The 13,252-nt window shown below is 37.3% G+C and overlaps 1 protein-coding gene across 5 annotated transcripts in view; it reads right to left on the bottom strand.

Moving 5' to 3' along the window:
• LOC109097198 (disks large homolog 2-like) overlaps positions 1-13,252 on the bottom strand; it is a 206,903-nt gene that overhangs the window by 91,415 nt on the left and 102,236 nt on the right. Inside the window, exon 1 of one of the 5 annotated variants that reach the window (XM_042765212.1) lies at positions 5,766-5,887. The exons of the other annotated variants lie outside the window; for them this stretch is intronic. Within the exon in view, the coding sequence (XP_042621146.1) occupies positions 5,766-5,843 (78 nt within the window). The 5' untranslated portion in view covers positions 5,844-5,887. Of the gene's footprint in view, positions 1-5,765; positions 5,888-13,252 lie in introns of those variants that run through there. 5 annotated transcript variants of the gene reach the window in all.

Below are 13,252 nucleotides of genomic sequence, written 5' to 3'. Positions count from 1 at the left end.
ATAAAGGCTAGAGTCAATAGAGGTACAACACCAAGGCCATCTTCAAATCATTTAAATAAATTACTTTTGTTTAAAGGGTTATTCATAAATGCAAAAAATGGCTGAAAAGGCATTTTCCACTGATCAAATAATGAAAAAGCTTGATTTCAATTTGATTGTAGTGCTTCAGTGGCTCCTCTGTAATGGTAGGTGTGCTGTGAGGCCACGAATAAGTGTGAAACACTCCCCAAATCCAAGTTGAGCGTAATGAACTGTGGCAGAGTCATTGGATCTTTGAAGATGTGTGAAAAAAGAGAAGAGAAAGTGTACTAAGATGTTCTAACAATATAAAGGAATATTTATATAGCAGGTGCCTATTTCCTTACAGGAACTTGCAGGAACAACCTAGGGTTGTAATGGTTTCTCATTGTATGGATTGGGCCATAAACATTTACAGATCTATTTACAAGCCCTGAGATTTATCCATAACACCCTCTCAGAGGTAGCACACCAATAGCAAAACCATGAATAATCATTAACGCCAGAAATCTGGTTAAAAAGCTTGATTTTCAAAAAATATTGGATTTCTTTGAAAGCTTGAAAGCTACAGCAGTGTTCAAGACCTTTTTCTTCTTTTTCATATTATTTTCTGTGTTCAGCGCACCTACACCAACCATTCAGGTGTGTGAGAGGTGCTTACTTATGGATCCATAAATCTAAAGAAAAATACACTGGAAAATCAAGCACAAAAGCTAAAAACATGCACTTCAACCCAATAAATCTCCATAATTCAAAGTCAAGCTCCTTCTACAATACTTTTCCCTTAGCTTTAAACACAAAGCCACTCTTCAAAGCCAAATGACAGTTTGCCAAATTAAAGAATTTCAATTATTACCAAACTGCTGCTGTAGCTGATAGATCTTCCCTTAGAGACCAAGATCATAAAAGCTCACACAGAACAGGCCAAACATCAGCAGCGCCAAGAAACATCATACCAAGGTTCCTCTGTGGACAGATAATACAAATTTCAAAGAAACTCCAGCGATGTTCCAGAAGCCTCTGCTGGAGAGTCTGAAACAGTGCCAGCACAGGCAGGCAGAGGCGCCACTATATAAACTCTGGCCACCCCTGTGGCCACCCCTAGGATGATTTGCAGTGAGTACTAATAATTTAAATGCATAATGTCAATTCACAATAGTTTAAGAAGAGAGGGAAAAAATGCAGCACCCGCTGCAGCCACCAAAAAAGATTGCAGATTGGTGCCACCAGAGTAGCTGCCTTTCCCCCTCCCCCATCCCGTCATTGACTGCACAGGGCAAAAAGCAGGACTGATTCGATCACTTGAAGTTGAGAGCACCTGCACGTTTTGGAGAGACAGGTATGAATGCCACACAAAAAATTACTTACAGTAAAGACATGAATGTATGTTCTCAGTTAATTTTTTTGGCAATCTAAAAGTTACTCAGTAAAGTTTTTACAGTGTTGAATTAGGGCTGGGCGATAAAACAATAACGAAGATAATCACGCTGTTCACTCGGCTCAGAACGATGCGAGCTCACTCCCGCTGATGAGTCTTGGGCACGTGTGTTGTGCTATGGTGTGAGATCCGGTGTGAAGCGCTTGAATTCAGCGAAGAACACAAATGTGATTTAAACTAGTTTAAATGGGTCATATGATGCTGCTAAAAAGAACATTATTTTGTATATTTGGTGTAATGAAATGTGTTTATGCGGTTTAAGGTTAAAAAAAACACATTTATTTCTACATACTGTACATTATTGTTTCTCCTATATGCCCCGCCTTCTGAAACGCGTCGATTTTCACAAGGCTCATCTCTCTGAAAAACAACGTGTGCTGTGATTGGCCAACTATCCAGCGCATTGTGATTCGCAGAATGCCTCAAGCGTGAGACGGAAATGTTACGCCTCTTAAAATATTGTGATGACCTCTGAAGAAGGAGGTGTGATGTGATTGGCATAAAACCCATTATAAACGTGATATAAACATGATTTCTAGTCGTGTTTTCTTTTGGAAGGCAAAAACAAAGTAGTTTTGCTTTTTCAACGGAACAACGGAACAACGTCACAGTTGAATGGGCAGAGCAGAGGTGGGCGGCTTGAGAATGGTGCGGCAGGCGGATTATATGAAGGAGTGTACCTCGGTGTTGCAGCAACCACATGTGATGACCCCAGGCATGAAAGCACGGATCAGCTCCAGGCATGACGAAGTGGCTATCGTCCTCTTTTGGAAGGCCAAACAAAGTAGTTTCGCTTTCACACACAGTGTCTATACGACATGGTGGCGCTGACAACAATAGTACTACTAGAATAAACTAGAATAAAAGGTACGTGTTTTTTCTTTGTGTGAACTTCTGTGTGGCGTTATGCAAATCTTCCCACATACTGACGTAGATATGTGGGGGCATGTTAGAACGAGCCATTTCATGGGGTGTGGACGAGTCTTAACTTTTATAAAGTATATCTCTTTGGATTTGAGACTTTAGTTTTTGCAGCTTCACAAATCTTCTATATTCACCAAGAGCTTGTAACACTCCAAAGAGAAAGGAAAATTTGAAATCGCATCATATGACCCCTTTAAATCCAGATTAAACAGCGCTGACAGGAGAAACGTGTGCAAGGACGATATAGTCAGAAGGCTTTTCAATCTACAAATTGCTATCATTTACCACGGATTTACTGTAGTAACACTAACGTTAACTGCACCATGCATTGTGTCATAAATGTCATGTGGGATATTCATATTGAATTTTATTTAATAGACATATATTAAATGTATTAAAGGAGTAATAGAATATATTTTACAATATTGTTTGTGATTAGGGTTTGTGCAGTTATGTATATACCACTGTTTTTCATATAAAATACAAAATAACCATATAGTTACATTTTTACCATGGTATTGATGTTCTATATATGTGTGGTTTTAACGAGCATATTGCGAAAAGCAAACAAAACACTTACAGAGTGCGCGCAATCTGCGCATCTATAACGTGATGGTCTAGACTAGTGCGCATATGCATTTATAGTGCGTTCTTTCACCGGAAATTTTGAATTATCACATTTTTCAAAATATGGGGCAGATAAATGTATAGATTTATATAATTTCATATAGTAACTATCACACGAAGAGTGAAATTTTTCTCAGCCTAATTACAAAGGTGATTTTGAATTTATACAACAGCTCAATAAACAAGAAGTTAATATTAAGAGACTTACGTTTTAGACAACATATTCCCTGTTTCTGCTCTAATTCTAAAAACAAAAATCATTCCAAACACAGCCACTGTTTTGCTTCTCTGAGCGACATGATAGTGTTTCATTCCTGAATGAATCAACCGTTTAAACGATTCGGTTCAATCGCAATGACTCACTCGGTTTTAATTTCACATTTAAGGTACCTTTTCATTTTTTTATTATTTCAAACATCAGTTTTCAATGTTTTATGTTTAAAATAACAAAACATTATTTATTCATTTGTAACTGCAGGTAGTATTCCATGTCCCACAGAGCTGCACTAAACAGTGTGTAAAAACATCTAAATGGCACTTCAGATGCAGCTTCTGTGTTTTCTCTGCACTGCAAAGATCAGTTTTGTTGATACTGATTGCATTTGCTTGGTAACAGCCCAAATGCAAGAATTTGACCTAAAAGATGGTGCACACTTTTAGAAAAAAAAAATTCCATATATTTGCTGATGTATAATTATTTAAAAGACCTACACTATTTAAAGAGCAAGTAAATAATTGCTATTTAAAATCATATTATTACATTAACCAGAAACAAAAGTAAATTTTCAATTATTAAGTTTATTTTTGTATTTTTTATTTATTTATTTTTGTGTTTTTTATTTATTTATTTTGGTGTGCCACCCCAAGATTTACTGTGGCCTCATCTGGCCTTCTCTGTTGTGATTTTGTGGGGGGGAAGGTGAGCATGGTGTGAAACCCTCCTGCCTAAACAAAAAAATCAATACAATCATCAAGGTTTTGGTGGGGTGAATTTATGAACCTATCAAGAACATGTCATGGTCAATCATTTTCATGACAATTTACCACTTTTCCTCCAAAACTGATTTGTGCCACATTAAAGCACATTTCAGAACCATTAACTGATCCAGATGGTTTCTAGGTAATTTCTTGGTGTCCTTATGTGGCCTACGGTTGTCTGCATTCACCCACGTTCTGCTCTTCTGGACATAAAGTTCCAGACTGGGAGATATGTCCTTTGGACAATTCACTTTGTGTGCTTAAATCAGTTTCTTCATCTTCCTCCTCACCTCGGAGGCTTAAACATATGAAAACATATGTGTTTAAATGTGTGAACATTAAGAAGAGATTGGAGATTCTTTTACCCAAACACTAGGTTATGGGTTGCTAGGCAGCAATATGCTGGATGCTCATATGAAGAACAAAGCCTGCACCAAAACCACACAAACTTAACCAAAGGGGGTGAATCTCACAAGATTATTTTAAAAAAATAATAGGTTTTTATATATATATAGAGTTCTTATTTTATTTTCCTGATAATAAAGTCTTAAACAAACTTCCGGATTCTCATTAACGTAATGTGGAAAAATATATATTAAAAAAATATATATATCTGTAGCATTTGATGTAATATCTTCCATTTATGCAAATTTTAATTACTGTATTACAGTAATTGAGAATATAATGAACATCACTGAGAATGAGGACTGAAAAATACTATACTAAAAATACAAACAAACAAAAGTATTACATTAATAACATCAACTGTCATAAAAATAGTGTAACAATGCAAAAACTTCTAATGTTCTCATTTTCTTGCATTCATAAGTTCAAAAGCTTTGGGTCAGTATATTTATTATATTTGTATTATTATTATTATTATTATTTTTAAAGAAAGAGACCTTCATAATGTTATAACATATTTCTAATAAATAAACAATATAGTGTATTACAGTTTTACTGTATATTTTATAAAATATATTCAGCCTTGGTGAGCATAAGTGATTTTCAAAAACATTTTAAAAAATCTTACTGACCTCAAACTTTTGAACAGTACTGGGTTTATTATTCTTTCCATTTTAGGTTGAAACCTTTCATAGATATGCTCTGGACATACTTTGCGAGATTCCTCCAGTAAAAATTTCAAACCCTAAGCATTTGCACATAAGGCAGGTAAGAGAATAAAACCTGTTGCATTCAAATCCTAAACTAGTTCAAGCACAGACACACCTCTTCCCTTCAAAGAGTAACAGTGATGAGGACCCTTACTGATGACAGGAACCATGATCTTCAGCAAGGGCACCAAAGGTTTTGAATTACTGATATAAAGAGACAAATAAGAACTGAAGTGAGCTGGTCAGACACAAGACTAGTTAATATTCAAGAAGGCAGGCTATAGGACAAATCGGATATGGTGCTGAACATCTCAAGACTATGAGAGTCAACAGAGGGAGAGAAAGAGTGAGAAGAGAGAGGGAGACAGACTGCTAAACTTCACAGATGGTACAGCCTTGTAAACACAACGATAACAGGAAGACAGCAGGTTAAGAGGATTTTATGCCATTTCCCACTATGCCTTTACGATTATCACAACTGCTTTTTACCATCAACAAACTTTAATAAAAACACACACAAGAAACAACACAATAATACATTTCCTTCCTCATTTCCATTTCCAATCGATTTTTGCTAATCAATTCAGATTAGAAAGCACTACAAACAAGGTCATATTCTTTTAAATGAACTCTTTGCGGAGTAAATGGAAATCTCCCACACCTACCTTCTGCATTTTAGCCTTCCTAGCATTCTGAAGCAGCCTGCGTCCAAGCTTCTTGGCATACCAAATGGAGGCAAACATAGTGTAGCTGAGTGGAATCTCTCCGTATGAATTATGAGTAAACACTGTGGAGGAGTCACCAGTACCAGCGTCAAAGAGAGAGAGAGAGAGAGAGAGAGAGAGAGAGAGAGAGAGAGAGAGAGAGAGAGAGAGAGAGACAGAGAGAGAGAAATGCTGTTCACACTCCTCTCCCCTCAGTAATAATCCACACACACACACACACACACACACACACACTCAGTCTAGCGGCACTCTGTCTAGAGCAGGTAAGAGAGAAGGGGGGGGGGGGGGGAAAAAGAGACACAGACTGCTTGGAGAAGTCACAAATCACATATGCACTCTCTCTTTAAAGCCTAATTTTTTCCTACTTTCTCTTGTCTGCAGGTTTATTTTCATATTGCCAACAGAGTGGTGAGCCGTCTCCTTTATGGTATTGTTTTCAGGACCTAAACTCTATTTCTCTGTCTGTGTTAACAGAGTGGAAGACCCAAGGCCAATGTAGTTGCTCTGTCTGTGAGGGGTAGTACATGAGTCTATCTGGCCCCAGTTCAGGGGCTCTTCTGCCTGTGTGAGAGATGAATGCGGTTCCTCAAGCTAGTGGGATAAATCATCTAACGCTCCTGAGGTTCCTCTGGGACCAAAAACACAATCTGTTTGTGCCATCAGTGAGGGTAAACATGCCTCCCTCACACCTCTGAAATGCTTTGGATCATTGTCAAATTCACACCTGCGTGAGACTGCTATGATCGCTGAACAGAATGCTGGAATCTACCTGTAATTGTATCATTTAATGCCAAAACAAGCAAATTTAAATTGTGTTGGAAAGAGAGAGGGGACTTTTTTTTAAAAAAGGGAGATACTGTACAGTAGTTCAACCAAAAATGTACTCACAATACATTTGTAATACACACAACCTACAGTTCTTCCTTCTGCAGAACATAAAAGATGATATTTTAGAAAAATGTCAATGGGCTCCAGTGCTGTTTGGTTCCTAAAATTCTTCAAAATATCTTTTGGGTTCCACAGAAGAAAGTAAGTCATAGAGGTTTGGGATGACATGATAGTAAGTAAGTGATTTCAGAATTTAAATTTTTGAGTGGACTACTGGAGTATCAGACGAGGACTCAACAATGTCTCAAACTGCGCAGAAAGAAACTAAAGTCTGTGATCACAAGTTAGAGATCTCAATATAATCTCAAACATTTTTCATAAAGTTCTTCAAGAACCAAATACTCACATTCACTCTATAGCTCTATACTCTCTGCAAGTTACCAATTATCTCAATCTCAACAAACTCTGGATTGTAAAAGACCGCAATGATACTCAATTTAGGCATAACTGAGGAACCCATTAAAGACAACATGAAATGCATACACAACCCATTTACTTCTGTGACATAATTTCCTTTTTTCAAAGAGAAAAATTGGTTTTGGTAATGGGTAATTGATTTTACGCATTAGAAATTTAACACAAATATTATTTCTTTGGAATAACTTTTAATTCCATTCAATTCCTCAATAAAACCAGGAATGTGTATTATGAAAGTAAATATGGTCAACTTTGATTTTATATGGACTTTAAATCTCCTGAGCAACAAGCAACTCATTTTTTAAAAAAAGAAATTAATACTTTTATTCAGCAAGGATGCATTAGGATGATCAAAAGTGACAGCAAAGACATTTGTAATGTTACAAAAGAAACAGCACAACTTTTTTCAACATTGATAATAATAAAAAATGTTTCTTGAGCACCAAATAAGCATGATTTCTGAAAGATCATGTGACACTGATAACTGGAGTAATGGTTGTTGAAAGCAAAAGAGACTTCTTTCAAAAATGACTTTTTAACGGATACTCTTGCTATCATATTGTACAATATTGATTGCGGTGTTTTTAATTAAAATGTGAAACCTCTTCTAAATCACTGGACGAAGCCAAGAAGTCATGGGTAATGAAAAATTTCACTTGTCTGTTGTGATTAACTGTTATTTGATAATGTGTTTGTACTGCTTAGTTATAATAAGACTGCTCTACATTTTTCAAGAGCCATCATTTTTAACACTCAGCTGACACACAGATCAATGGTCAGCCCTCTTTCTTATAAGACACTCATTTTTCACACTGATCTGCTAAGTGGGTGTGTGTGAGTGAGTATTATAGCAGGAGGAGAGATTTCATTATTCTTCCTTCCGCTCCCCATCACACCCCAGCATGCGTTTTCACACACTGCAAATGAGCTTCATTTTAACATCACCGAACGTCTTCGCTGACAACGTCACACATTCACAGAACTGCACTCATCAGCAAAAGTGAAAGAACATCGCCTCTGAAATCCCAGAGGCTCTTTCAACCACTCCCAGAGCCATTAACAGTCCTGGACACACTGATAAGAGTGATCCAGAGCCTGCAAATAGAGATCAGCTCATCCATTGGTGATAGAAGTTAATCTGAATCAAAACCTTTTCAGGCTAACTGTACATTACGATGGAAAATGTTCCTTCAACCACATCAGAACAGGAATACTGAGATCTGAGCAGACATGGTGAACCCGTTCAGCCAGCAAAGATGTGGAAATGTTAGCACGAGGGTGGTGTGGGATAAATAATGAGGCAGGAATGTGATTCGCCCTATGTGGGGGCGAATGGAGGCGCTACAGAGTTACAGAAGCCTTGAGTCATGATGTTACTCACTGATGTTCTTTTGACAACATGGAGCTGCAGAAAAACGCTGGAGTACACCTTAAAGATAGACACAAAACACAATAATAGAGTGCCAAAAAGCCGCAGGCATCGAAAAACTATAATAAGGTGCACAATAGAACAGGTTATTGAGCAGGAAAAAATAGGCTATTCCGGGCTGGCCACAATTTTACGAGTACATTTTCTTTTTCATGTTTTTAAGATAATGAGTACATGAGAATGTTAACAAAGCCACATGTACAGCTCCAGGTCCATATATTAAGTTCTAATTCAGTTAAATATTTACACAATGTACATCTATGAAATTGTGAAATTCGCTTTTCAAATGAGGAGATTAATCAAGCGGGTTTATAGCTGAAAGCTAGGCAGGATTCAACCCCATATCCTTGTTATAACCAAAAAGGGTGGGGGATACTGAATCTAATCAACCTGTGGGTTTCTATAGCTAGAGAATAAACAGTGGAGTCTAAGCAGGAAATATAACAAGATAATACATTTAATTTGAGGCAATAAATCTCTCCTGGAGTGAAATAAATAAGCAATCACACTTTATGGTACTGCATATGAAACTTACTTTCTTAATACACATTACTATTTAATAAGCAAAATTCATCAGCTCATGTTATACAAAAGAAAAAAAATTTTTGCCGTATGGACTGTTAGTGAATATAATACATCAGCTAAAAAAACAATTTGGGAATTGTTTTAGACCAGAGGTTTGCAGATATTTTGAAGGCACTAACCCCAAAATATGATCATCGCCTGGAAAGGGACCACATACTTAAAATATAAGCGTCTATATACTTACATGTATGAGGAACTAATGGGAAAAATACCTTTTTGTATTGTTTGGGGATACAAATCAAAATCTGTGTGAAGTTGTGCAACATGGAAATTCTATGGTACAGTTTCTGGATTTGCTCTAGGCAAATCACTCTTATTTATCAAAAGACAAGTCTGATACACAAATTACAGTCCACTGGAAACTTAATTTTCATTTCAGCTGGTGCTGAAATATGCTTGCCTTAGCAGAGCTCCATCATTATCAGGTTTGGCTTTGATTATCCTGCGGCGCATCTGTAATAGATGGGCTACAGTGGTGCGATTTTCAGACTGCATATATTGCAGCGCAGCTATTGATTTTTGCACGCCGGGGAGTTCTGTGTGCGCAGGGAAATTTCCTCGTACTGCCTGCTCATGTCTAGGAAATGAATGGACCGGGGGTGAGGGGGCATTGCATTCTATAAATAATAGGTCTACCCCAGAAGGGATGTGCTTAAGAAACCCGCAGTACAGCATTGTTGATCATCTCAGTGAGTCAGAGGTTCCTCCACTCCATCAAGAACACAGAGATCATAAGAAGCAGCAGACTGAGGGGTCATTCAGTTAGATTCTGTTCATTAAAGAAGGCTTTATGGAGTAAGTACAATCGAAGGGTGGCTTTGAGACCACCTGAAGCCCTGGAGTTTAGTCAAGTCAAGTCAAGTCGAGCTTTATTGTCATTCCGCTACATGTTGAAATGTTGTGTCTCACAGGGCCACGGTGCTACATAAATAAACAAATATAAACGTACAACACTAGACGTAAGAACAATTTTTTAAACCTATACAAAACTAACTTACTGAAAGCGGTAATCTATATACTACAGATAGTTGAGTATACATATACATAACCTAAAACAGATTATACAAGTACTTTACCTAATAACAGTGCATGATATTGTGCAAAAGAGTATTTTAGGTTAAGAAGGAAATACTGCAATATGACTTGTGGTGCATTCACAAGTAAACATTTGTTAAGTCCTTATTAAGTTCTTGTAACATGGAGTGTTTATAAGAAATTGTCTGGTGCATTTAGAGAGAAAAGAGTGTGTTTCTACAGGTGGTTTGTCCAGCCCACTCACCTGTCCAGTATACTCACCACTCACCCTCAGAATTGCACAATGTTTTTGAGGTTTTCAACAGTTTACATGCAGTTTACATGTGGTGTGTTCCACTAACACTGTTATACAATACACACACATTTTAATCTTATCGTTACAACCTGTCGAGTACAACAGCAATAACTGTGGGATTACTTAAATTAGAAAGGAATGGAATTACTTAAGAAAGGGTTGTACGAGGGACAAGTGTGAATGTGGATCTGTGGTGTAGAATTGCGTTAGCTGTGGGATTGGTTGTGTGTTCGATTCCCAGGGAACACATATTAGGTAAAAAAAAAAAAAAAATTTGTTAACCTGAATGTGCTGTAAGTCGTTTTGGTTAAATGGGTATGCTTAATGGTTAAATGTAAATGTAAAATGAATGTGGACCTTTTGTTAAATGGTTGTATGGATAAGTATTGGGAACACATTTGATTTGGTTTTTTAGTGTATGGATTGTTTTTATCAGCCCATCAATTCTACTTCATCCAGAGAATACATTCTAAGCACTTATCATACCCTCAACAAACACAATCGGAATCCAACTAAACACACACATTAGGATTCAAAGCACGCATCTAGAAAACAGTTTTCCCCCATCTGAAAGGGTAAAATCATTTCTCGCTCAGATATGTCACTCATGGCCGAAATGCTCAAATCAATCACATATCATCTGAAGGTGATAGCCACTGAGATGGCAGCAGAAAAAGTGGCAGTACACCTTCATATGACAAGAGCCTTAGAAATAAAAGAAAGAAAGCATGAAAAAAAGAAGACATGAATAAACAAAAGGAAAAAAGGAATGAACAAACAAAAGATGAACGAATGAAAGAAACGAAAGAACAAGCAAATGAAAAAGGAAAATTAACAAAAGAATGACAGAAAGTAAGAAAAACCAGAAGAGCGAACAAACTTAAGAGAAAAGCAGATAGAAAGAGTAAAATAATGAAAGAACAACGAAAAGAAATAAACTAACAAAAGAAAGAAAGAAAGAAAGAAAGAAAGAAAGAAAGAAAGAAAGTTGTAACGATAAGATTAAAATGTGTGTGTACTGTACAACAGTGTTAGTAGAACACACATACATTCAGATCAGCATTAGTCTCTCAGTCGGGATCACACAGCCATACGTTCCCATTGATCCCAGTTAAATTAATGAGCCACATCATGACCTTGACTCTATGGACATTGTTGTGTACACCACATACACAGTTATGTCATGTCATGGCTGAACCATGGCCATGTAACCATGGTCTCCATCTGAAATAACAAATAAATACACAAAAAAGTCAGGATCAAATATACACTATTTATTTTCTATTTATACATTCCTGATCTTATTGTGAACAATTTGGTGCTCTATAAGTGTTTTGTAGTCACCAAAATAATTTTTCTTTTCACCTGATATGTCTATGCCCTCCTATTATTTTAAACTCCTCCTTTCTAACAAAGTGTCATAGAGAGACCACACCCACTTTTCCACAAAACTATCATTTCCTGAATAAATCGCATTCTACAATAAATGATGACATCAGTCAGGACCTGTGAATGAATGAACAGTGGAATGATGATAGCATGCAATCACAGGTGGGATGTGTTGGTATGCATGAGGAACATACAGTGGGGAGGGCAGATTCCTGGCCCACGTAAAGGGCAGAGGATCTGACAGGGGACCACATCAAAGTGATATGTAGCTTGGGCTCCAGCAGGTCCCTAAAACCCACTGTCCTGCCTATATTACCGTCTCGATTTGCATCTAATCTTGCATCTAAGGAAGCAACTGCAAGGACTTAATCTGAAAGGAAAAAGCAATGGATAGAAATAGGAATGAGTGATGATTTCTGAAGGATCACATATGTGATCTTGAGTCTGAAGTATTGGATGCTAAAAATTCAGCTTTGTCAGCAAAGAAACAAAAATTTAAAATAGAAAATGGTTAAATTATACATAGTAGGAATATTTCACAATGTTACTATTTTACTGTATTTTTTTATCAAATAAATATAGCAACCTTGGCAATCTTGCCTTAAAATCTTACATACCAATGTCTAGTAATTTCTACAATTTGAAAAGTCAAACACTTGACCTCTGCACAACACAGCATCAGGATTTGGCTGTGTTGTCGCCCCACTGGCAAAAATTCATAAAACATGTAAGAGGGCCTTAATTCTGCTTCCCTCTGAAAATGTTAACAGGAAACAGGTGGAAAGCATGAGGCTAAGAGCCTTGAATGAGTTGTTTCTCTTTAAATTGTCTTTGAGCCATCAGAAATGGAAGAGCAGAAGGTACACTTTTATTCAGTGCATGCTGAAAAATCAACATCAAATTAGACACAATTTTGCGGATGGCAGTTCCATCAAGGAATTGTAGAGGAGCATGGCATGAGGGCTCGGACTCTGCCCCTTTCAGGAAATCTCCCAATGCCTGCCATATGCATTTACCCTCTAATAGCAAATCAATTTCTCTGGAGGCCTTACTGTGTAATGGATTCTGCTTGAAATGAAACCTCCATTGCCCTCCCTTCCAGTTTTCACTGTCTTCTCCTTCTGGCTGCCTCTCTCTTGGTTTCCAGCCTGTGGTGGGTAATTTGGGGTGTTAATTGCAGCATGTTATTGTGTCCTGTTAGGTTGGATGAAGCACTGGGAAGTCACTTTAAGATGCCAACACGTATGCGCACATGGAGCTCTCCATGGTGCTGCAATGCTATCGTCTACCTTACACAAATGATATGTCTCAATGTGACCCGATAGCGCACTTTCTCTCTCTCTCTCTGCCAGTGACTGAGCTGCTTTAAAGTGCACTAAAACTGAGTTA

This window comes from Cyprinus carpio, chromosome A10 (genome assembly GCF_018340385.1).
Source record: "Cyprinus carpio isolate SPL01 chromosome A10, ASM1834038v1, whole genome shotgun sequence".
NCBI lineage: Eukaryota > Metazoa > Chordata > Actinopteri > Cypriniformes > Cyprinidae > Cyprinus > Cyprinus carpio.
Note: the sequence above shows the minus strand (reverse complement) of the source record. Positions and strands in the feature narration are given on the sequence as shown.